The 22,003-nt window shown below is 49.5% G+C and overlaps 2 protein-coding genes across 2 annotated transcripts in view; both read right to left on the reverse strand.

Annotated features, from left to right (window-relative positions):
* Positions 1-22,003, reverse strand: part of MROH2A (maestro heat like repeat family member 2A) — a 52,178-nt gene that overhangs the window by 21,599 nt on the left and 8,576 nt on the right. The window contains exons 6-23 of the mRNA XM_032753685.2: positions 21,490-21,588; positions 20,565-20,716; positions 19,883-20,026; positions 18,644-18,736; positions 18,344-18,422; positions 18,076-18,189; positions 15,444-15,520; positions 14,403-14,522; positions 13,997-14,107; positions 12,025-12,172; positions 10,850-10,890; positions 10,146-10,287; positions 9,791-9,843; positions 9,227-9,334; positions 4,314-4,433; positions 3,984-4,106; positions 2,565-2,717; positions 936-1,058 (exon numbers count right to left, since the gene is read on the reverse strand). Coding sequence (XP_032609576.1) covers positions 936-1,058; positions 2,565-2,717; positions 3,984-4,106; positions 4,314-4,433; positions 9,227-9,334; positions 9,791-9,843; positions 10,146-10,287; positions 10,850-10,890; positions 12,025-12,172; positions 13,997-14,107; positions 14,403-14,522; positions 15,444-15,520; positions 18,076-18,189; positions 18,344-18,422; positions 18,644-18,736; positions 19,883-20,026; positions 20,565-20,716; positions 21,490-21,588 — 2,000 coding nt within the window. The remainder of the gene's footprint in view (positions 1-935; positions 1,059-2,564; positions 2,718-3,983; positions 4,107-4,313; positions 4,434-9,226; positions 9,335-9,790; positions 9,844-10,145; positions 10,288-10,849; positions 10,891-12,024; positions 12,173-13,996; positions 14,108-14,402; positions 14,523-15,443; positions 15,521-18,075; positions 18,190-18,343; positions 18,423-18,643; positions 18,737-19,882; positions 20,027-20,564; positions 20,717-21,489; positions 21,589-22,003) is intronic.
* Positions 6,205-8,266, reverse strand: LOC116810040 (parafibromin-like). The gene is given in 3 exon segments (XM_032753689.2): positions 6,205-7,541; positions 7,544-8,116; positions 8,119-8,266. Coding segments are annotated over 3 exon segments (1,581 nt in total). The 3' UTR covers positions 6,205-6,681.

The raw sequence follows: 22,003 nt of genomic DNA on the forward strand, positions 1-22,003 counted from the left end.
TTTTGGTGACCATGATGGCGGCAGCACTCCCCAGTGTTAGCACGAGGAAGACCTGGCACTTCCCAAAGCGTCTAACACCCCACGTCTCTTTCGTTCTTTTTAGGGCCATTTGGCTTTTGGCATCTTAGGGGAGGCAGCAGAGTGGGAGTAGGGCCCAAAGTGGGCCTGGGCTCCCAGCTCGGGTTGCTCATCTACTTGCTGTGTGCCCCTGGGCCAGCACTTCCTCTGCCTGAGCCCAAGTTCCCTTCTCTGTAAAACAAGACCTGGAGACCCATTTTACAGGGCTGCTCCAGGCTAGCGTGAAAGTACAGGTTCAAAGCTCCTGGCCAGTGAGAGCCAAATAAATCCCATTTCCTCCTCATTGCCTTCTGTTCCACCCAATCTCATGTCTCTTAAGGGCCACTTCCAGCACAACCCAAGCAGCTTTGAGGGGCCAAGGTATTGGCAATGACATAAGTGGGGAGGCCTGGGCATGAAGGACATTGGCGGCCCCACAGGCTCCATCAGCCTTTGGACAGTGGACATTTTCTTTGTCTTACATCCTTCTGTGCATCCTTCAGGGCTTCACTCTAAGTCCTGCTTCCAGCAGATCCCTGCCCCTAAGGCCCTCCCACAGAGAGACAGGGAAGCTACAGCTAAGCCGGCCCAGGGAATCTCTGTCTATGAGGCCTGAACCAGCTGCCCTGGGCACCGCAGGACCCAAGACAGCCAGAATCTCCCACCCTGGTTTCCAAACAGTTGACTGGCTGTGAAACCCTTTATCAGATACAAAAATCATTCTCAGAACTCCTACAGTTAGGACAAAGCAGAGCCAAGACAGGGAAGGACTTCAGAGAGCTCTGCAGATGCCCTCAGGAACTTTGAAAACCTCTCACTGCAGGGAGTTAGACCCCAAAACCAGGACCAGGACCAAGGAGGTGCCCCACCCAGCTTACCACTATGATGCTGGTAAGAGTCGTCTTCCGGGCAAAGTGAGAGTCCTCCAGGTCCTTGATGTTGTTGATGGCCTTGGTAACCTGCACAACACTCTTCATGAAGGCCATTTTGAGACAGATGTCCTGAGCCCAGAAGGGGGAAAGGAGGGACAGAGTGTTGGTGAGCAGCCCCAGAAGAATCCATGCTGCAGCCTCTGCTCCTGGACTCCCTCTGCTCTGAAGAAAGCGTTCAATGTTGAATGCTCTGAGAGATGGCTGGCCTCACTCTGTCCTTCAACCACATGAATGGAGCACCTGCCACATGGCAGGCCACAGGCACATGGCGGGGATACGAGGTGAGGTGCAGCACCTGGGTCCACACGTGATATAGTTTGGCTGTGTCCCCATTCAAATCTCAATTTGAACTGTAACTCTCAGAATTCCCATGTGTTGTGGGAGGGACCCAGCGAGAGGTAATTGAATCATGGGGGCCAGTGTCTCCCATGCTATTCTCATGATACTGAGTAAGTCTCACGAGATCTGATGGGTTTATCAGGGGTTTCCACTTTTGCTTCTTCCTCATTTTTCTCTTGCTGCCACCATGTAAGAAGTGCCTTTTGTCTCCTGCCATGATTCTGAGGCTGCCCTAGTCATGTGGAACTCTAAGTCCAAGTAAACCTCTTTTGGTTCCCAGTTTCAGGTATGCCTTTAGCAGCAGCGTTAAAACAAACTAATACACCACGGAAGATGCCATCTTCCCAAGCCTCCTGAGGGCAGCAAAGCAGCTCGGGGTCCGCCTTCAGTGACCAGGGCCCTGAGCCCTATGTGTTACCATAGAGGCAGGAGAGGTTATTGAGAAAATGATTGCTTTTACATGGATGAACCTTGAGAACATTATGATAAATGAAATAAGCCAGACACACAAGGACAACTATCATATGATTACACTTAGATGAAGTACCTGGACTCATCAAAGTCACACAGACAGAAAGAGTAAAGGTGGTTGCCAGGGCTGGGTGGAGAAGGGAATGGAGAGTTGGTGTTGAATGGATATAGGATTTTGGTTTTGCAAAATGAAGACTTCTGGAGACGGATGGCAGTGACAGTTGCACAACAATGTGAATGCACCTTATGCCATTGAACTATCCATGTACTTAAAAACGGTTATGATGATAAACTTTATGTTATGTGTATTTTGCCACAGTTTTAAAAAATAAAAAGTTTTTGCTTTATTCTCTGTGTTTTCCCCTCCTTGCCGTTCCAAGCAAATAGCCAGCCCCTTTGCATGTCTTTGAAGACAACCCCACCTCTTGTTCCTTATGAAAGGGTCTGGGTCAGTGTCAGGGAGGGCCAGAGGCAAGGGCAGAGGGAGTGGGAAAGGCTGGGAAGAAGTGGGGCTCATCTTGTGGCTTCTGGAGACCCCACCAAGCACTCTGGAAGAGGGGCTATCCTCACCCCCACCAGCCCCTCTGCATGACACCAAAGCACAGAGAACAGCACATTTGGGCAATGGGCCTCCCACGTGCTGGGCATCAGGTAGGATGCCTGGATGTCCCCTGGGTAGGGATGCAGGTGCCCAGAGAGTGGCAGAAGGCTACTACCCACCAGCCTGGTCCAGAAGACATCCCCCCAGGCAGCAGATGGGGCTACCTGGCAGCTGCTGACATAATGGTGAATGATCTTAGCGGTGATGGGGCTGTCCACGAGGTTGAGGAGCAACTGGGGGTGGCAGTAGGAGGCCACGCAGCTGTACATCACCATGAGGGCACTTTTCACTGTCTCCCGCCTCCAGGGATGGTCCTTCTACGAGGCCAAAGAGAAAAAGAACCACTGGGGGCAGCAGGGGCTGCTCCAGATGCAGGTGATGGTCTCTGGCCACATGACCAAAGGATCCATCGAGTCAGCTGGCGGTGCTTCACCTGACTGTTTTCTGGGTGCCTGAAATGTTCATTGTATTTTCATGCATGCATTCATTCACTCAATGCATCTTTATTGAGCATCTACTAGACACCAGGCACTAGGCATGCAGTAATGAGCAAGACAGACCAGGGCTATAGACGCCCAGACCACCCATCAGCTGTGGGGGGAGGTGCTCATGTGAACACCCCTAAAGGCAAGAGGCTGCTTGCACACCTCATACCTTCACCTGCCAGGCACCGGCTACGGGCCAAGCACACAGGAGGCTGGAGATCCAGCAGGAACCGACAGCTTCCACCTTGCCCTCATGGTGCTCATACCCTCAGAACAACCTCTGAGTAGGAGGAGATGTTGGAGGCCACCAAACCCACTGGGGAGCAGGGGCCCCAGTGCCCTGCCAGACTGAGTAGAAATCCAAGTGTCGGGTCCTCTTTGCAGAAAAGCTGGAACGAAGCCTGGGACTCTCTCAATTTTCTTCATCCAAACAACCAGACCTCAGAGCAAGGATTCCAGGTCAAGGGCAAAGCCTGAAGCGTGGGTGATGGTTTCAGATGGTTTCCCACTAGCAGCTCAGCCAGCTAGTGGGACCATCTCCTGTGGCAGGGAGGGGCAGCCTCCAGAGGATGGGGCCATGGGCTGTCTGGGTCCAAATCCTGGCTTCACCAGTGAACCAGTCGCATGCCTATGGACAAGCTTCAGTGTTCTCACCCTGCACAGTGGCTAGAGCCCCTCAATCCCAGCACCGTCCATTCACTGAGGCAGAGCTCCTAGTGTCAAGCACCCACTGAGCACTACCTGAACAGCTTCTTCAAATCCTGTGGGTCTGGGTGGGGCCTGGGACTCTACATTTCCAATCAGCACCCAGGGAGCCCCCACTGCCAGCCTGAGAACCCCACCATGAGTAGCAAGTGGCTGGGACTCCGTGGCAGTATCTGGGTCCTGGAAAGGCCCACCCTGCATTTTTAAGATGATCCAATAGCAAAAGCTCTGTCCAGGAGGTCTCAGACTAAGACAACGTCTCAGCCATTTTGATGACAGGAGACTCGGTGTGAGGCAAGTTTCTTGCTGAGATCTAGAAAGGACTTTGTGTCAGTACCCAGAGCACTGTGCTAAGAGATCCCAAGACCCAGTTGTGGAGGGAAGGTGGCTTACCCGCCAAGCACTGATCTGCCAGGACTGCTCTGACTCCTGGATCCTCTCCTCGAAGTCATGAAGTACATTCAGCACCGTTTTTACCTGGCCCCGGGCACACAGGCCAAAGCACATAATCACACCCTGCAGGGAGACCCAGCCAGCCAGGGTGAGGGCAGGGGCCAGCGGGCAGAGAAGGATCCCACACACACACGCAAGGCACACACACACACAAGGCACACACACACGTACACACACACACACACAAAACGCATGCAGCCACATGAACACACATGTCCCCGAGGGTCCAGAGGCATCTGGTGGACAGGAGGGGGCTGCAGGCACCCTCACCTCGCTGTCGAAGTCATTGCTGTAGTTTGTCTTGTACAGCAGCTCCAACAGCAGGACCTCCACCTTGCTGGCCTCCAGGCCTGTGGCCAAGGTGAAGCCCAAGGCCCGGTACAGAAAGCCCTGGAGAGGCAGAAGGGAGGAAGGAGCTCAGGCCTCCCTACAGCCAGCCCTCAGGGGGTGCTGTTGTAGAGAGTTTGCTACATATTCTTCAATTTTTTTTAATGTGCAGAAGATACTTGCGCACACATTTATAGCAGCACAATTCACAATTGCAAAAATGTGGAACCAGCCCAAATGCCCATCAATCAACGAGTGGATAAAGAAACTGATATATATATATATATATATATATATATATAATATCAGTTTATATATATATGTTTATATTTTTTATTTATATATATATATAATGGAATACTACTCAGCCATAAAAAAGAATGAATTACTGGCATTTGCAGTAACCTGGATGAGATTGGAGACTATTATTCTAAGTAACTTAGGAATGGAAAACCAAACATCGTATGTTCTCACTTGTAAGTGGGAGCTAAGCTATGAGGATGCTAAGGCATAAGAATGATACAATGGACTTTGGGGACTCAGGGGGAAAGGGTAGGAAGGGGATGGGGGATAAAAGACTACAAATTGGGTGCAGCATATACTGCTTGGGTGATGGGTGCACCAAAATCTTGCAAATTCCCATTTATTCATGTAACCGAAGACCACCAGTTCCCCAAAAACCTATGGCAATAAAAAAATTTTTTAAAATACATAAAATAAATGTTCAGGTTATTCTGGGAGGTCACACTATATAAGGGCAGGCATGTTATACGTGGGGGGAAGTGTCAATTTGTTCAACTCCTGTGTAAGTTGAACCAATTTACGCTCCCACCAACAAACCTAAGCGCACCAATTTCTCCACCTACTCCCCAACATATGTCATGATCAGTGAGAAGTGGAACATTCTCACTGTGATGTGTTTCTTTGATTATTCGTTGTGCTGATCATCTTTTCATATTCTCATGATTCATTTTAATTCTTTGAATTTCTGGCTATATTCTTTTTCCCATTTTTTGGTGGGTTTTTTCTTTGTTATTTGTAAGAATTTTGTTTTATATTTGGAGACATAATAAGAACAACCATCCATATTTCATTAAATCCTCACCACAGCTCTCTAGGGTAAATATTATTGTTTTTGGAGATGAGAAAACAAACAGGAAGTAGTAGAAGCACACAAAAAATGTTAATATCTATAAAGTTTACCTCTTTTCCCTCGTCTTTCTTGGTTTCTTTGCAAGCATATAAAGGCTATTCCATGTTAAGATTATAAAAATATTCATCAATATATTCTTCTAGTTGTTCCATGGTTCTATTTTATTTTGTACACTTAAGTCTTTGATCTGTTACAGAAGAACACATTCTTCCTTAATGTGCTTCTTTTTCACTTTCTCTATTGTATTATTTTTAGCACAAGAGGTTTTAATTTTCGTGATGTCCAATTTATTTCTTCTTGTCACTTGTGCTTTTTGGTGTTATCTCTAAGAAGGCTTTGCCTAACCCAAGGTCAGAAGATTTATCCTGTGTTTTTCTAGAATTTTATAATTTTAGTTCTTTTATTTAGATCTGTGATTCGTTTTGATTCAGCTTTTTTTTTTTTTGGTTTTAATCTGTGTTTTGAGATTTTTTTCAAATGGAAAGATATTACAGATAGAAACACATCATTCTAGGTTTCAAAATCACCAAAGTCAGTGAGAAGAATGTACATTCATTTAAATGTAATCATTTGTAAATAAAGACATCTTGAAAAGGCTGAACAGTTCAATCAAATTGAAGAATTGATCTTGATTTTTCATTATTCTTTTTAAATAAAGAGTAAGTGTAGATAAAGTGTACATACAAGTTGACATTCTGATTCATTCAAAATAGTCACATCCCTTTGCTTGGTTTTGGATGTTCCAGAGACTAAAATTTAATACCATTCATAACATAGTATTTTCAGTAAAAAGAATTATAGAGCAATGAAAAATCAGAAGATGGCTCAGAGAGCCTTATAATCTCTAAATATACACACATTTATAACCTGCATTTATTTTCTAAAGAAACAAATTTTAAGTAATGCTAATTTAACCAATGGAGAAAAAAATTCTATCAAAATATACAATTTCCATTACAGACTAGAAGGCTAATTATTAAAAAAATAGTTGTAAGCCAAAAAGTTTGCTTATATGGATGACAGGCATCATCTCCTTGAAGCACAAAGCATCAAATAAGGTCTTATAAAAGATCAATCTGTGACCTTCTTCATTTTTAAGTTCTTGATAAATTCATAAAGCTTGAGTCTCAATTTCTAGAAATGGAGGAGCCAAATAATTCAGAATCTCAAGTGGGATTTATGCTTTACCATGTACCTGTCCAATGTTTCCCAAAACCGTAAGAACACTGGTCTATCCAAATGACGTTTGTGATAGCTGAGTTCTAATACTATTACATCCCATTTCTGAACATTTGGATCCAGACGAACTTCATCATACTTCAGATGGAAGGCTTTAATTTTAGCAAATAGATCAACTGGTGATCCATCAGGCAAAAGCCACGGCCAACCTTTGAACTGCCATGCAGGACCCTGCACAAAAATAGCTACAACGCGGTCCCAGTCTTGAGGCATAAGTTTAAGGGGCTGGTCTACTACTCTATAAGGTACTGTAACACTAATTGCAGTGCCCCCTGGTTGCATCTGGTCTTTTCTTCTTTGTATTAGAGTTTCATTTTCTCGTTGACAACCTTGTTTCTTCTTTTCATCTGATGGGACAAATTTCAGGTCCTGCAGAAGGTCTTTTGCATTAAGCATGGTTATTAAAGAGGTAGTAGCTGCAGGAATTATGATAATGGGTGTTCGAGATCCTTTCTTCTGATTTGGGGGAGGTCTTGCTTGAGAAACTGGTCTTGGTACTGGCTGGGCTGCAGGAGTCTGAGTCTTCCGGGCAGATGCACCCTCCGTTACAGATTTCAGTGTCATACCATGGTAGGTTCCCATAGTGTCAATTTTGAAGCCTTCCGTTTCTTCTTTTCCTTTGAATCTTTCCTGATCGTATCTGTTATAGGCAGCTGGGATAGGCTGTTTGGTGCGCAAAGTGGGATCCACAGGTGCTGCATTTGGGGCAGGTCGCTGTTCAGGTGCACGCCCTTCTTCTCTGGCTTTTACAGATTGAAGAATTGCAAAAATGTTCTTGGAAAATTCTTTCCTGTGCTTTGTAAGATAGTTGTGCGTGTCCTCCATACTCTCTCTCTGCTGACAATATCTCGGGTCACATCTACCTCAGCATCCACAAAACTCCTCTGTTTAAGGGCAGTTATGTCATCATCTAGATCAGTCTTGATAGTAGATCTTTTCTTAGCCATAATTTTGGCTTTGATTGCAGCAATTTTTTCCACTGACATAGCTTCAGACAAAGACCTAATCTGTTCAGTCTGTACAATCCCTTCTTTGTGACCCTCCAAACGGGCAGTCAATCTCTCTTTATCAAGGCGCACACACTCTTCATCCTCAATTCGTGGTTTCTTTGCTTCTGCTAAAACTTCATCTGCAGCTCGTTTGACTTGAGTAGATCGCTGAAGACCTATTTCTAAGGGAGCACTTCTGTCTATACTTGCCGATGTTGACGCTTCACCATTGAGATATCCAAGTAGATCTTTTCGATCAGGTCTTCTAACCACAGGAATATTTTCAGTAGCTGCACGTCGGACATAAACAGGATGAGAAAGGTGCACATTATTAAGTAGAAATAAAATGGAATCCAATGTGTAGGTTGGCCTTCCTTTCCAGTCCCCCAAACTACATAGTTGGTCTTCACATTCTTGGGCCAGGAGAACTCCCCGAAGATCACTTCGTCTCCCTTCACCACAATCTCTTTCTTCTGGATGTTGTACTGTCGCAGGACGCTAAGCACGTCTGCCATCTTCCCCACCCCGCCTCGCCTCCGCCGGCCCGGGCCCCGCTGCTGCCGCCGCGCCTGCCTCCTTCTTCCCTTGTCGCCTCGCCCTCTTCCTCCTCCTCCTTCGCCGCCGCGACGAACCAACAGCAGCAGCACTAACAGCCGTCCTGATTCAGCTTTATGTGTGGTGTGAGGAAGGTATCCAATTTCATTCTTTTGCATGTGGATTTCTAGTTATCCTAGCACCATTTGTTGAAAAAAACTATTTTTTCCCCACTGAATTGTCTTGGCACCCTTCTTGAAAATAAATTAGCCATAAATGTGAGAGTTTATTTCTGGACTCTCACTTCTATTTTATCAATTTGTCCTGATGCCAGTATCTCACTGTCTTGTTTACTGCAATTGTGTAAGGAGTTTTACTGCAGCTGTGTAAGAAGTTGAAATTGAGAAGTTTGAGTCCTCCAACTTTGTTCTTCTTTTCATAATTATGTTGGCTATTCAGAGCCCCTGGTATTTCCATATAAATTTTAGGATCAATTTGTCAGTCTCTGGAAACAAAAAAAAAGAACTAGCTTGGATTGTGATAGGGGTCATGCTAAAACTGAAGATAAATTTGGAGAGTATTACCATTTGAACTATAGCATCTTTCAATCCATGAACTTGGGGTGCTTTCTGTTTATTGAGACCCTCACTGATTTCTTTCAACAATGTTTTAGAATTCTGTAGCAATGTGGTATAGTTTTGTGTTACAAAGAAATATAAACATGTGATTGCTAACCAGAATCTGGAGGAACAACAAAACAAAACAAAAAAAAAAACAAAACTAAACTAAAACCACCAATCCAGACCACCCTCCTCTCCTCCCAGGACCCTGTAAACAGCCACAGGTCCAGCTGATCTCACACACACTGTGTGATCCTCTCCACTCCATCATCCCTGGAGTCTACTTCCTGTCCAAACTCTCCTGTCCCTGTGAAGACAAACCTTCTCCAGAGAGGGGCTGTCAAAGCTCGCCATCTGGTTGTTCAGCTCTTTGCTCAAGCGCAGGCTCCAGCTAGACCCCCGGGTCTTCTTGAGGGAGTTTCGCAGAAACTGGGGAGGAACAAGACGTTGGTGGGAAGAGCCAAAGGCCTTCATCCTTGTTCTTGCCTGGGCTCTGGGAATGCTACGTGACCCTGAGTAGTGACTTGCCCTCTCTCACTTCCCTTGCCCACATCTCCAGATCACTCAGTCCATAGATCCCTGATCCAGTGCTAATAATGTTCTGTGGGTCTGAGGAATGGCTGTGGCTCTGGCGGCTAGCAGAAGGGGTGTCACTCCCTGCTGCCCTCCTGGGCACCTGGCTCTCAGGATGGAAGGTTCTCTCAGTTCTCCCCTGGGGATGGACACAGCTATAGACTTTGTAACTCCCAAGTCTTCTCTGACAGAAGGAGAACATGTCCTTTAGGGGCTTCTAAACTCCTCATGTGCCCAGCCCACCAAATGCCTTTCCATCTGCTCCCATCTTTCTCCTCCTCCCAGGCCTCCGCAAACTTGTTACCCCTTTACCTGAATCAGCTTGTCTTCCCAGGCTTTCTGATCCCAAGTGAACTCAGTATGTTCTGCAGGAACACATGCATGGTCACACATGCCACTTTCTTCCACTGCTCCCCTAAGCCTGATATTCAAGGCCCTCCATGCCTCCTTAGTGTAGCATTTGAGGCCCTCCATGGATGAACACATCACACGTTGCATTGCACCCCTCACCTTCCCAGGCTGCTCAACCAGTTCTCAGGACAAAAGTGGGCTGGCTGTGTGGGTCGACTGTGAGCCTCAGCTCTTGTTATTCAAGTCATGTGATTAGAACCCCAGCATGTACACGGATTGGAGGGTTGGCTTGGAATGGGCTCCCCAGGAACCTCACCTTCCAGGTACCGGACCAGTAGCGGAATCTCCAGCTCCCACATGTCGGCCATAGAGGGTGCGATGCTCTGGCTCAGGGTCCTCAAGAGGTTGAGCATGGCTATCCCACGACCCTCGCCCTTGTAAGGTGATGACATCAGCACCTGGAGGGCACCAAGACTACAGTGAAGTAGCACCTGAGCACCTTGCTCCTTGTCTTGGAGCTCATTGTCCTCATTTTTAAAGGGAGGAGCTGGACAAGATGGGTGGTTTTCAAATAGGGATTTCAAATAGAGAGTGCACCTGCAGAGGACACTACAGGAAGGATGGGGGATGGGGGCCAGACCTGGGCTCCCTCCCCACCCCAGGCTTCAGTGCAATATGGATGAGTGTCCACAGTTAACATAAAGAGGAGAACTCATGGGTCCTGGACTGAGCCAACCCCCAGGGGTAGGCAGGCATTGGCAGTGTCGTGAGGATGCTTTGGGCAGAGGAATCTAAAAGTAGGTCCAGGCCAGCTCCCCAGTTATTACAAGTGCACTGCCTCTACCAAACTCGAGAGGAATTTCAAGGACATGGAATGATCTGTCCTGCCAAGCATCAAACTCCCTCATTGCACCTCAGCTTCCTCATACCCCTGGGGCTCTGGGAATTAGGAGCTTAAGGAAGAGGTGCCACAGGGCATGGCCTTGCCAGGCCAGGGCATGGTGCAGGTCAGCCACTCACCAGGAGACGGGCCAGCAGCTTCTGAGGTGCAGGCAGGTCCACTGATTGAAGGAAATGCAACCCCAGCTGAGCCTTCCTGGCTTGTACCAGGACATGCTCCTATGTCCCCATCTAGGAACTTTACCCTAGAAGGTTCCTCCCCAACATGATCTCGTTCCCCAAACCCCCAGAATGGAGAATGGGTTGGCACAGGGAATTTCCTAAGAACATCATTACATTTCACTTATCCTGGGGAGAGGGGAGAATCGTGCTAATGGGTTGAGGTTTAGAAGATGCTCTTTTCAGGCCATGCTCATTTTATAGTGGACACCAAGACTTACCATGACAATTTTTTGTCTCCTACTGTGAACCCTGTCCTCTGTTGAGCCAAAAGTAATTAGACACTGCCATTCTACCCACTCCTGACTCTCTCCACAGGCTTTGGGAGGCAATGAGCCCATGAAAAGCAAACCAACAGCACACAAACAAATGGACAAGGGCAAGGCCAGGCCTGCTGAAAAGGTGCCAGTGCAGGGTCCCTGGAGAGGACTCAACCTGAGTCAAGAGTGAGAGGGGCACGAGGAAGACCTCAGAGGATCGACTGGCTGGCTTGTTTAGATCAAAGTCAGAGAGCAGGCTCTGCCCTTTGCTAGCCCTGGATCCTAAAGGACCCCATCAATCACCTCCATCACCAGCCATGCCCTTGGGGCCAGAGGTGGGAGGGAAGGGGACAGGAGCAAGCATGGTAGGTGGGCATAGTTGTTTTGAGAGCCTGGTGTTAACAGTGCCCACTCTGAATGGACCACAGTGAGGGTAGTCTACAGAGGATGGGATGCCTACAGTTACTCTAGCTGGCACAGAGAAGCCAGACAGAGCAGAGGCCCAGTAAGGTCATGCATGGGAAAGGCTGGGCCAGGAGCTCCCAAGGATGGGCTCTGGACCGGGGTGTGGGCTGGGGGGACAGGACATGAGGCGTGAGCTATCCAGAAGGAAGTTTACACAATTCTAACATGTCCTAGATATGATCAAGTAGGCATTAATATCCAGGTAGGCATTAATAGTATTAATTTGGACTTGGATGTTTCCAGGAGAAGGGGGAATGAGGGTGGGAGGAATGTGGAGAGAGGTGGGCATTCCCAGACAAGGAGCCAGCCCACCTGCCCAATCCAACCAGCTGGCACAGGAACTTTGCCCACCTTGCCTGCTCTTGCCAGCCATGCTGACATCCACGTCCTGACCACGGAGCTGGTGTTCTGCCAGGTTTGTGAGGCTGACACAGATAGGAGTCAAAGCTTCCATGTAGTCTGTCTCCATGATGTAGCACAGGAGCCTCACCCAAAACTCCTGGGGTGGGGGTGGGAGAGAAAGGGGCTCAGAATTAGCCCAAGTCCTGGGCCTCTAGAGAGAACAGTCAGGCTCCGCCATGCTGCCACCCCATCCCCGCTTCCCCAGAGATGTCCCCTGACAGTCAGCCCTGAACTGGCTCCACTGCCAACCCCAGTCTTGGTCAGGGGCATTTAAGTGTCACCCACACTGATGTGGCAAGAGAGTCTGCAAGTCCCTGCTGGGGCCAGCATCCCTGTTGCCCAACTCCTATCGCTGCCAGCCTCATACAAACCCACACCCATCACACCCTCCTCATCCAGGGCCCTCCCTCTGATCCCAAGTCCTCTAGAGGGGCACCCTGGGCAGATGATCCAGTTGTGCGTGCCTGGTATGACGGTCAGTTTTGTGTGTCAACTTGGCTAGGCGAGAGTACCTAGTCATTCAGTCAAACACAAATCTAGGTGTTGCTGTGAAGGTAGTTTGTAGGTGTGACAAAAGTGCATAATCCATAAAAGAGATTATCCTCAATAACATAGGTGGGTGAAACACCTTAAGAGTGAAACACTGAGGTTTCTCTGAGGAAGAAGATATTCAGCCACAAGGCTGCAGCATCCGCCCCTGCTTGAGTCTCCAGCCTGCTGGCCTGCCATGCAGGTGTCAGACTTGCCAGCCCCCACAACTGCATGAGTCACTTCCTTAAAATAAACCAGACTACATATGTCTTCTACTGGTTCTGTTTCTCTGGAGAACCCTGACTGATACGGATTATTGGAGCTGTGTTTCCGACTTCACCCCACCATCTCCTCTCTCCCTGGGTGACTGTTCAACACCCCCAACTAATTGCAATCCCCCTCCCCCCCACCCCACCCCCACCCCTAGGAGTTGAAGGTGACGCTCTTGTGCTACCAACTATCGAGTGCAATGGCTTAACCTGTTCCAGCCACCGGGACTAGAATCTCCCAGCTCCTGGGCTTCCCCATGAAGACAGCATGGTGAATTACAAAGGGAATTTCAATCCTGGCTCTATTGTTTACCAGCTGTGAGGCCTTGAGCAAATTAATGAATCCCTCGGGGTCTCAGTGTCTTCATCTACAAAATCAGGATAACAACTACCCTCTATGCGGGTAGTTGCTGGGTAATTAAACAAGACTGTACATGTTGCACACCTAGTACAGTATACCCGCTATATGTGGGTGCCACATGGACTGTAGCTATGACGATGATGATGATGATTATTACTTCTGCAATTAAAAAAAGCTGTCACTGGACAGGGATCATCTAGCTGCAGCCTCACTTAGTGCATAATCATTCCCTCCTTGATGCTCTCATGGCACATTTTTCCTATCTTATTGCCACGTCACATTTTGTTGCAATTAAAAGTTGACACATTTGTTTCTCCCATAGTCTGTGAACTCCTGGTCATACTGAGTCCTCCTAGTGCACACTCCTCTGTCCTCTTTCACAGAGTAAGAACTCAATGAATGTTTACAAAATTCAACCATGAAAATCATTGGTCTACACACACACACACACACACACAGGCCTTAAAGTAATGGACACATTTCAGGTACTCGCTCAAATGATACAGACTGATACTGCCAGCCATGCTGAGATCGTGCACTGCCCAGCCTCTAGGGGTACAGAGATGAAGAGTAAGCTTTCATCAAGGACCTGGCTTTGGAACTGGGTTTTGAGTAATTCCAGGCAACTGGAAGAGGAAGGCCCCTCGACACTCTAGACAGCAGGAACGGAAGAAGCAAAGATGTGGAATTCTGGGCATGTGTGGTTCACCCCCAGCCTGGCGCGGTGACCCACTGTGCGTGTGGGGCAGGACCCACTCACGCTGGTCATCCCACTGACGGAAGAGGTAATGATCTTCACAGTGTCCATGGTGACCTTGTGGACCATCCTCTCCTCCAAGTCCCTCTGATAAAAGTTCTCCCGGCGATTTGTCTGGAAGAAAGAACCAAGGGATTCCCACTTGTGGCCTGGCAGGGGCTTGCTGTGTTCTCGGGTGTGGTCTCCTCACTCCCCAGGGGCTCCATGCCCAGATACTGAGTCTACAGAATGCTCAGAGCTGGGACCCCACACATTGTCACCTGCAGGTTCACTGTGTATCTATGAACTCATGTCGTGAACGGATATGCAGGTTTCAACACAGGTATACTGAGTGGCATTCTCCCCTCAGCACTGTGGAAACCATTTCCAAGTCCAGCTGCTCTGTGGTCTGCGTATTAGGGCCACTCACCAGTTTGTAGGTGGATAAGGTCAGTTGCACAGACACGTACTTCAGGCCCCAGCCTTTGATTCTCTCCTGGTAGCCAGAGAGAGCCAACTGCCCAATGATGCGGAGAATCGCCATCCTCACCTGAGGGGACAGGACCGTGGACATGCTGGGGGTTGGGGTGGGCTCCAGGGCACCCAATCCTGTGACATTGAGAGCTAGGAATTGGGGGTGCTCTGGGCTAGAAGGGGCCTCAGGGGCTGATTACTGCCCACTCTGCCCACCTCCCCCTGCCTCATCCAGGGGTCCCACTCTGCAGCATGCCCACTTGGGAGCTCATTGAGCCTTGGAGAGACACAAAGCTCCCTCTCTCCCTTCCAACCTAGGCTGCTCCATTCTAGCAGCCCTTGCTGTGGGGAGCCCATCTGTTATCCTGGACTCCCTGGGGCTTGCTCCATTGATGAGAATCACCATATGCAGGAGATGCAGAATGAGTCTTTTCTCTCTTCCCTCCATAGCCTCCAGGTACTGAAGACAGCTCTGCCTAAATCTCTAGCCCCCATTCTCCATTCCCTCTCTGATATTCCTCAAAACTGCTGTGCAGACCCTCACTACGCTGGACCTCCCTTCCCCCAGCCTGTGGCCAGAACCAAGCTCTACTCCAAGGTGGATGTGGCTGCCATGGAGCCTGGGACTGTGGTTTTCAGCCTTTTGAGGGCGGGTAGAGGAGTACCCCTTAGTTGCTTTTTTCACATGTGATAAAGACCTCAGAAAATCCTTGGCAGCTGAGTGACTCCAGCTGCAGCTGGATTTACTTGGCCTCTGCTGGGTCCAAGGTGGTGCCTGAGACACACCACTCGAAAACTCTAGATCCATGGAGAGAATGAGGTCTCAAGAGTGGAACCTCAGCTTTCACTGGCCTCGCCATCCTGCAGCCCCAGTCAAGACCCGATGGAAAGCAGGGTTTTCCATCAAAAGCCTCTGCCTCCCAGAGTCCAGACTTCCCTTTGCCTCCCTGGCAGGGTTCCCCGAGTGCCCCCCATTTCCAGGTCTCTGCCCTGTTACCTTGGACCGGGTATCAGAGATGGTGTTCTTGACCACCCGGATAGCCAGGTTGATGGCTCTGATACTGATCCTGGGCTCTGAAGGAGGAAAACTGGGTGGGCTGGAGGGCTGCGGCTCAGGGAGATGTCAGGTGGCTCGCCCCACATCAGGGCCTCACGTTCTGACTCCTCCCACATTCCCCAAGCTCAGGGGCACTTTCTTAGGAGCGTCCCTGGCCAGGCTCTCCCTGGCCATCTCCCTCCCCTCTGTTGTTTCCACGCCTCGTTCCCTTGGCCACTGCTTTGCGTGTATCTCATTTGAACCCAGGTGAACTCGCCTTGAGGGCAACATCTCTGCCTACGAGCTCTTTAGTGCCCTGCAGCTGGGAACAGAGCACTGGGCACGAAGTGGGCATGCAGTGGGCACACAGAGGTTGCAAAGCACCACCGTGAAAAGCATGGGTCCTGACACCAGGCCTTGCCTGGGTTCAAATCCTGGCTCCACCACATCCCAGCTGTGGGACCTAGAGTGAATTACATAGCTCCTCTGTGCCTCAGTTTCCTTGCCTGTAAAGTGTGGATAACTCTCACAGAGTTAACACAGTGCCTGGCACACCATAAGGGCTGGGTGAGTGTTTGCTAGTTGTACAACTGATGACAGCACACCCAACTAAAGGAGGAAGCTTAAGAGGGGCAAGAAAGAGCCATGAGAAGGTTCTGGAGAGGGCTGGTGTGGATGGAGGTAAAGTTAGACATTCAGGATGATACTGCGCTCAAGGCTAGATGTTACTAAGTCAACCCCAGAGTAGGAAAAAGGAAATGAGAGCAGGTAGAAGGTGGCAGTCAAGCACTAAGTGAGCATGAGACAATTGAGAGTTTTCATCTTGAAGATGGAAACTGTTTCTGATTATAAAAATAGTATATGGCTGCATAGTATTCCATGGTGTATATGTGCCACATTTTCTTTATCCAGTCTAAGCTGGAAACCATCATCTTCAGCAAACTAACCCAGGAACAGAAAACCAAACACCACATGTTCTCACTCATAAGTGGGAGTTGAACAGTGAGAATACATGGACATAGGAAGGGGAACATCACACACCAGGGCCTGCCAGAGGGTTGGGGGAAAGGGGAAGGATAGCATTAGGGCAAATATTTAATGAATGCAGGGCTTAAAACCTAGATGATGGGTTGTTGGGTGCAGAAAAATACCATGGCACATGTATACCTATGTAACAAACCTGCCTGTTCAGCATATATATCCCACAACTTAGAGTAAAATTAAAAGAAAAAAAAGATCTAATTTCCCTGAATGAAAGAAAAAATAGTGTATGTTCATTGCAAAATTAAAATAAAAAATAGCCACTTCTTAATAGATTTTGTCCTTCCAGACCTGTTTACGCATAAATGAACATAGATTTCTTCCACATCACTAAGGTTGTGCTATAAATACTGCCCCACGTTGTATTGTTACACTTAATAGAAAGGGGGCAGCTTTACCACAAAAAGTGGATTGACTACATACTTTTTAATAGCTGCATAATATTCCATTATGCAGATACATTGTTTATTCCACAAATTCCCTACAGAAAAACATTTAGGCTGTTTCTCATGCTTTGCTTTTAATACAATGTTTTAATGAGCACTTTTGTCCAATTACTTTTGGGAAATTATTTCCTTTGGATGGCTGACAAAAAGTTGGATTGTTGAGTGCAAATGTTGGTCCCTATCCAATTGAGCACCCCAAATCCTTTATTGATTTACCTCTCTGTCAGTGAAGTATCACAGGTGGTTTCTTGTCACCCTAGACTAGCAATAAGCAAAGTATAACCCACAGCCTGTTTTTGTAAATAAAGTTTACAAAACCAGCCATGCTCAGGACTCCACAGCTGTTTTTGGTCTGCAATGGTAGAGCTGAGTAATTGTCAAAGACACTATATGGCCTGCAAAGCCAAAAATATATCTGGCCTTTTACAGAAAAATGACCAGGTGAACTCTAGCCATTATCATCTCTATCCATTGAATAGGTAAAAAGGATTTCATTGTTGTTTAAATGTGCATTTAGGTTTAATGGCAGCACAAGGCCCTTTATATACAGTTGCCCAATTTGTGCACTGAACAAAGCTACCCGACTTTAGGGCTGAGCGGGAGCTGCCCATGCTCTTCTAACCATTATGTACCTGTAGGGCTGCATGCTGCCAACAGGGGCCTTCTTATTCACACAAAGGCACAGTGTGAGCTAGTGCCTTGGTTAGGGACAGGGGTTCTCTTTCAACATCTGGGCTAGGTTTAGAGTTTGGGCTTAGGAATTAGAATCAGATGTGTAGACTATGGCTGAGCATTGAGTCTACAGGGCTTCAGGGTTATGCCCGTGTGGTGTAGTTTGGCCTTATATCCAGCCTCTGATTGAGCTTCGGAGGTTAGCAGGAGGATTCAGGTTAACAATTCGGACTCAGAGCGTTGGGCGTGGGGAGGGTAAGCCACAGTGCTGATGAGGTTAAAGCTTAGAAAATGCAAAGCAGCCAAGAACCTTGGCTTTCTTGGCCCACCCAGTATTGTCTAGGAAGTGGCAATGCCTGGACATGAATGAAACTTGCCTCCCTTGTCCTCCACCCTGCCTGCCCCGCCCGCCCCGCCCACCCTGCCTTGCTCACCATCTGCGCTCACTATAGCCCTAATCAGATTCAGAGTCCCCACGCGGACGGCCTCCTTGTTTGTCTCCATCTGGCTGAAGAAGAACTTCATCAGCTCCTTGGGGTAGGAGCGAGCTGCAGAGTGGAAGGACAGCTTTAGTCATGCTCACCGGGTCCAGAGCAGGCCCAGCAAGGCAGTCCCAGACCCAGCGCTCAGAGGGGCCAGGACTCCTAGTGACCCCCTGCCGGCCTCAGGGCAGGCAGGGAGCACCCTGCCGCAGAGCCTCACCGAGGGCTACGAAGCAGTGCACCATCTCCATCAGGTTCTGGCTGCTGTACTGATGCTGGGTCGGGGCCTTGTGGCACACCTGGGGAGGGACGTGCAGTGAGGGTGGAGGAGATCACAGAGACACAGGTGCAGGGGCAGCCCAGCTGACCGTACCTGAGGCTGCATGGGCACCACAGCCTCACACCCCATCAGGATACAGGAGGCACATGAGTGAGTTGTGGGCTAGGCCACCTCCCGCTGCCAGCTTCCTGCTGATCCACCCAGAGAATGCCCTTGTCCAGCCGAGCTTGCCGGCCTCACCTGGACGTGCAGTTCTGTGAAAATGGTGTGTAGCTGCATTTGGGGGACGGGGGTGTTGGTAATGACTGACACTTCCAGGATCTGCCTCAAGACCTGCAGTGGATAGGCAAATGGTGGCAGGTGGCCTTCTACCAACTCAAGGTCAAACTCTAGACCCTTGCTACTCAGGGGCCCACTGACCCACTGAGCATCAGCATTCCCTGGGAGCTGATTAGAAATGCAGACTCTCAGGCCCTACCCCAGTCCTGCTGAATCCAAGCCTGCATTTCACCCAGCCCCCAGGTTGTTCCTAACCACAGCAAGGCTTGGGAAGTGCTGCACTAGGCCGCTGAGTGTGGCATTCAAGGCCTCCTTCACCTAAAAGTGAATCCCATTCTTTAGCCAGAATGATCTACAAATGGCTCCTAAATCAGTCACATCCCTTTCCACTCCTTGCTTTAAGAGCTGAGACCCACACTCTGCTTATAGATGAGTGATCCCTTTACATGGGCACCAGCTCCAGCCACAGTCCACTCGGAACACTGCAATGGCTCCATCTCACACATCTCACCCCTTTACCAAGGCTGTCTTGAGTTGCCTGGTGTCCTTCCAAAATTCAGGCTCGCCCAGAATCTGAGAATGTGACCTTATTTGGAAATAGGGTCTTTGTGATGGAATTAGTTCAGGATCTCGAGGTGAGATCATCCTGGATTTTGGGTAGGTGTCCTTGTAAGAAGAGGACACAGAGGGACACACAGGGAAAGGCCACGCAACGAGGAAGGGAGAGATCGGAGTGATGCCACCGCTGTCACAGAACACGTGGGGCCACCAGAAGCTGGAAGAGGCAAGAGAGGTTGCTTCCTTAGAGCCTTCAGAAGGAGCCCAGCCCTGCCAACACCCTGAGTTTGGACTGCTGACCTCCAGGTTGTAGAGAGAATACGTCTCTGTTGTTTCAAGCTACCCATGTGTGGTTCTTTGTTACAGCAACCCTAACAAACTAATGCAAAGGCCACAGCCTCACTGCAGCCTCCGAGGGACCAGGACCTGGTCCCTTCCACCTGGAAGGGCAGTGTTCATTTCCCACGAGTCCCATGGGTGCCAGGCTCCACACCCCTCCCTCTCAGGGCACAGATGTCGGGTTGCTGACACAGTGTCAAAATATCTGACATCCCCCCGGCTCCCACTCATCCCCCTTAAACACTTGGGAGCCCCCAATTCCCTAAGCCTCCTGCCTAGAGCCGTGGCTGCCTGGCCACTCGCCTGTGTGATGAAGAGCGCCTCCAGGCCGCCCTGGTACTCCGCCAGCAGCAGGGGGATGTAGTCGTAGACCTGCTCCCGCAGGTCATCGTTGGGCAGAAGGAGGCCGAGCATGGGTTTCAGGGACTTGATCACCCCCAGCTTCACCTGCCACCGGAAACCAGCTCTGGGACTCATTGTCTCACCACCCTCCAGCAAGGCCAGTGACCTCAGCCCCAGCCACAGAATCCAAGGACACAGGACAGAAGGGGCCTCAGAAGCAGAGCAAGGTCTTTCCTGCACAGGCAACCAGGTTGGAGTCCCTCCCACTTAGTGGCTACATGACCTTGAGCAGGTACTTAACCTCTCTGTGCCTGAGTTTTCTCATTTGTCAACTAGTCCTATATCACAGAGTGGGTGTGCAAATTGCTCCCATGGGTAAGACGCTGGTAGAGTGCCCAGCAGGTCACAAGTGCTCTCAGGATTATCACCAACCTTCATCAAGGCTGGCCTCGTGAATGAGGCTCCTAGGTCCCAGCCGTTCAGCACCCATGAGTTCCCCGGCTCTGCCATGAGTCAGGTCACTGCCCTCTAGGGTCCTGGGAGTAAGTCTCGACCCGACGGTCTCTCAGCACCTCCCGGCCCCACAGGCTGGGGAGCTGTGGCCTGGGGACCACCAGGCCCTCCTAAGAGGGGTGCATCTCACCTCGGGGTTGTGGTGCCTCAGCCACACTGTCACGAAGTAGCGATACATGGGGAACACCTTCAGGGCAAACTGCTCCTCGGTCATCACGGGGTACACGCTCTCCTCCAGGTGCTTCAGATAAAACTGCACCATCTCACAGAAGGTCTCCATGGCTACCAACGGCAACAGGGGAATGCACTTGGCGCCACAGGGGCTGGAAGCAGAACCAAGCCTTCCCAGCCCAGCTTCCCGAGAGGAGGTGCTCATGCCTTGCCATAGTGAGCAGGCTGCACCCTGCCCTTCCAACCCCCCACAGCACCTTCATTTTTACCCTGCATGCCTGTGTGTGCGAGAACTGAGCACTCAGGAGTGTCTGGGTCCCTCTCCTTCAAGGGCACAGATGGGGTCAAGGGCGAGGCCTGGAGTATGACCCTGCCCACAACCTGGGGATTCCAGGTCAGAGGGCAGTGAACAGTGAACACATGTGGCCCTCTTTTTCTCAGGCACTGGGGCTTTTTATAAGCCCACAAGAACATTAAGTAATCAACATCTGGGGCAAGGTGATCAGATTGAAATAGCATCTAAGGCCAGCCCCCGTCAAGCTCCACATGGAGCCGTTTTCCCCAGTCTCCCTCTCTTGTGAATGCTCATTGCTGTTCTGTGGTCTCATGAAGTGCTTAACTACAAAGCAAGCTAAATGGAGTCACAGTAGCAGCTTCTTCGCTCTAAGCCAGTATCTTCTAAAAGTCTCCCACCGTGTCTCAGCCTCTTGTGCCCTAGGCAGTCAATCAGAGGCCACACGAAGTAAAAGATTAAGCAAACTTCTTTGGAGAACAAATGAACAGTGCACCTCTTTTTCAACAACCCCTCCATCTGCTCCTTACCCAGCAGTCTCCCTCCAGTGCCCTGATCGAGCCAGACCTGCAGGCCCAAGTGGGAAACTCACCACTGCAGATCGCCTGGCGTATCTTGGCTTCATTGGCAAGTCTCAGCATGGTGAATATGGTAGCCAGGGTGATGCCCATGTATGGCATGAACTCAAACACTGTGAGGTTGTGAGGGATGATTAAAGGGAGTTGGGGCTGGGGGTGAGCAGGGAGAAAGCAGAGAGGACAACCCTGCTGCCCTCCACCTCCAACCCCTGACAGTCCAGAGCTGGCTTAGCCCTCTGCCCTGGCTGGGGCCCAGAAAATAGTCTGGGAGTCAGAAAAGCATTAAAAAATGAGCTAGAAGGCCGGGCATGGTGGCTCAGGCCTGTAATCCCAGCACTTCGGGAGGCCGAGGCAGGGGGATCACGAGGTCAGGAGATCGAGACCATCCTGGCTAACATGGTTGAAACCCCATCTCTACTAAAAATACAAAAAATTAGCTGGGTGTGGTGGCGGGCGCCTGTAGTCCCAGCTACTCGGGAGGCTGAGGTAGGAGAATGGCGTGAACCCAGGAGGCAGAGCTTGCAGTGA

Source organism: Hylobates moloch, unplaced genomic scaffold (assembly GCF_009828535.3).
Source record: "Hylobates moloch isolate HMO894 unplaced genomic scaffold, HMol_V3 SCAFFOLD_1, whole genome shotgun sequence".
NCBI lineage: Eukaryota > Metazoa > Chordata > Mammalia > Primates > Hylobatidae > Hylobates > Hylobates moloch.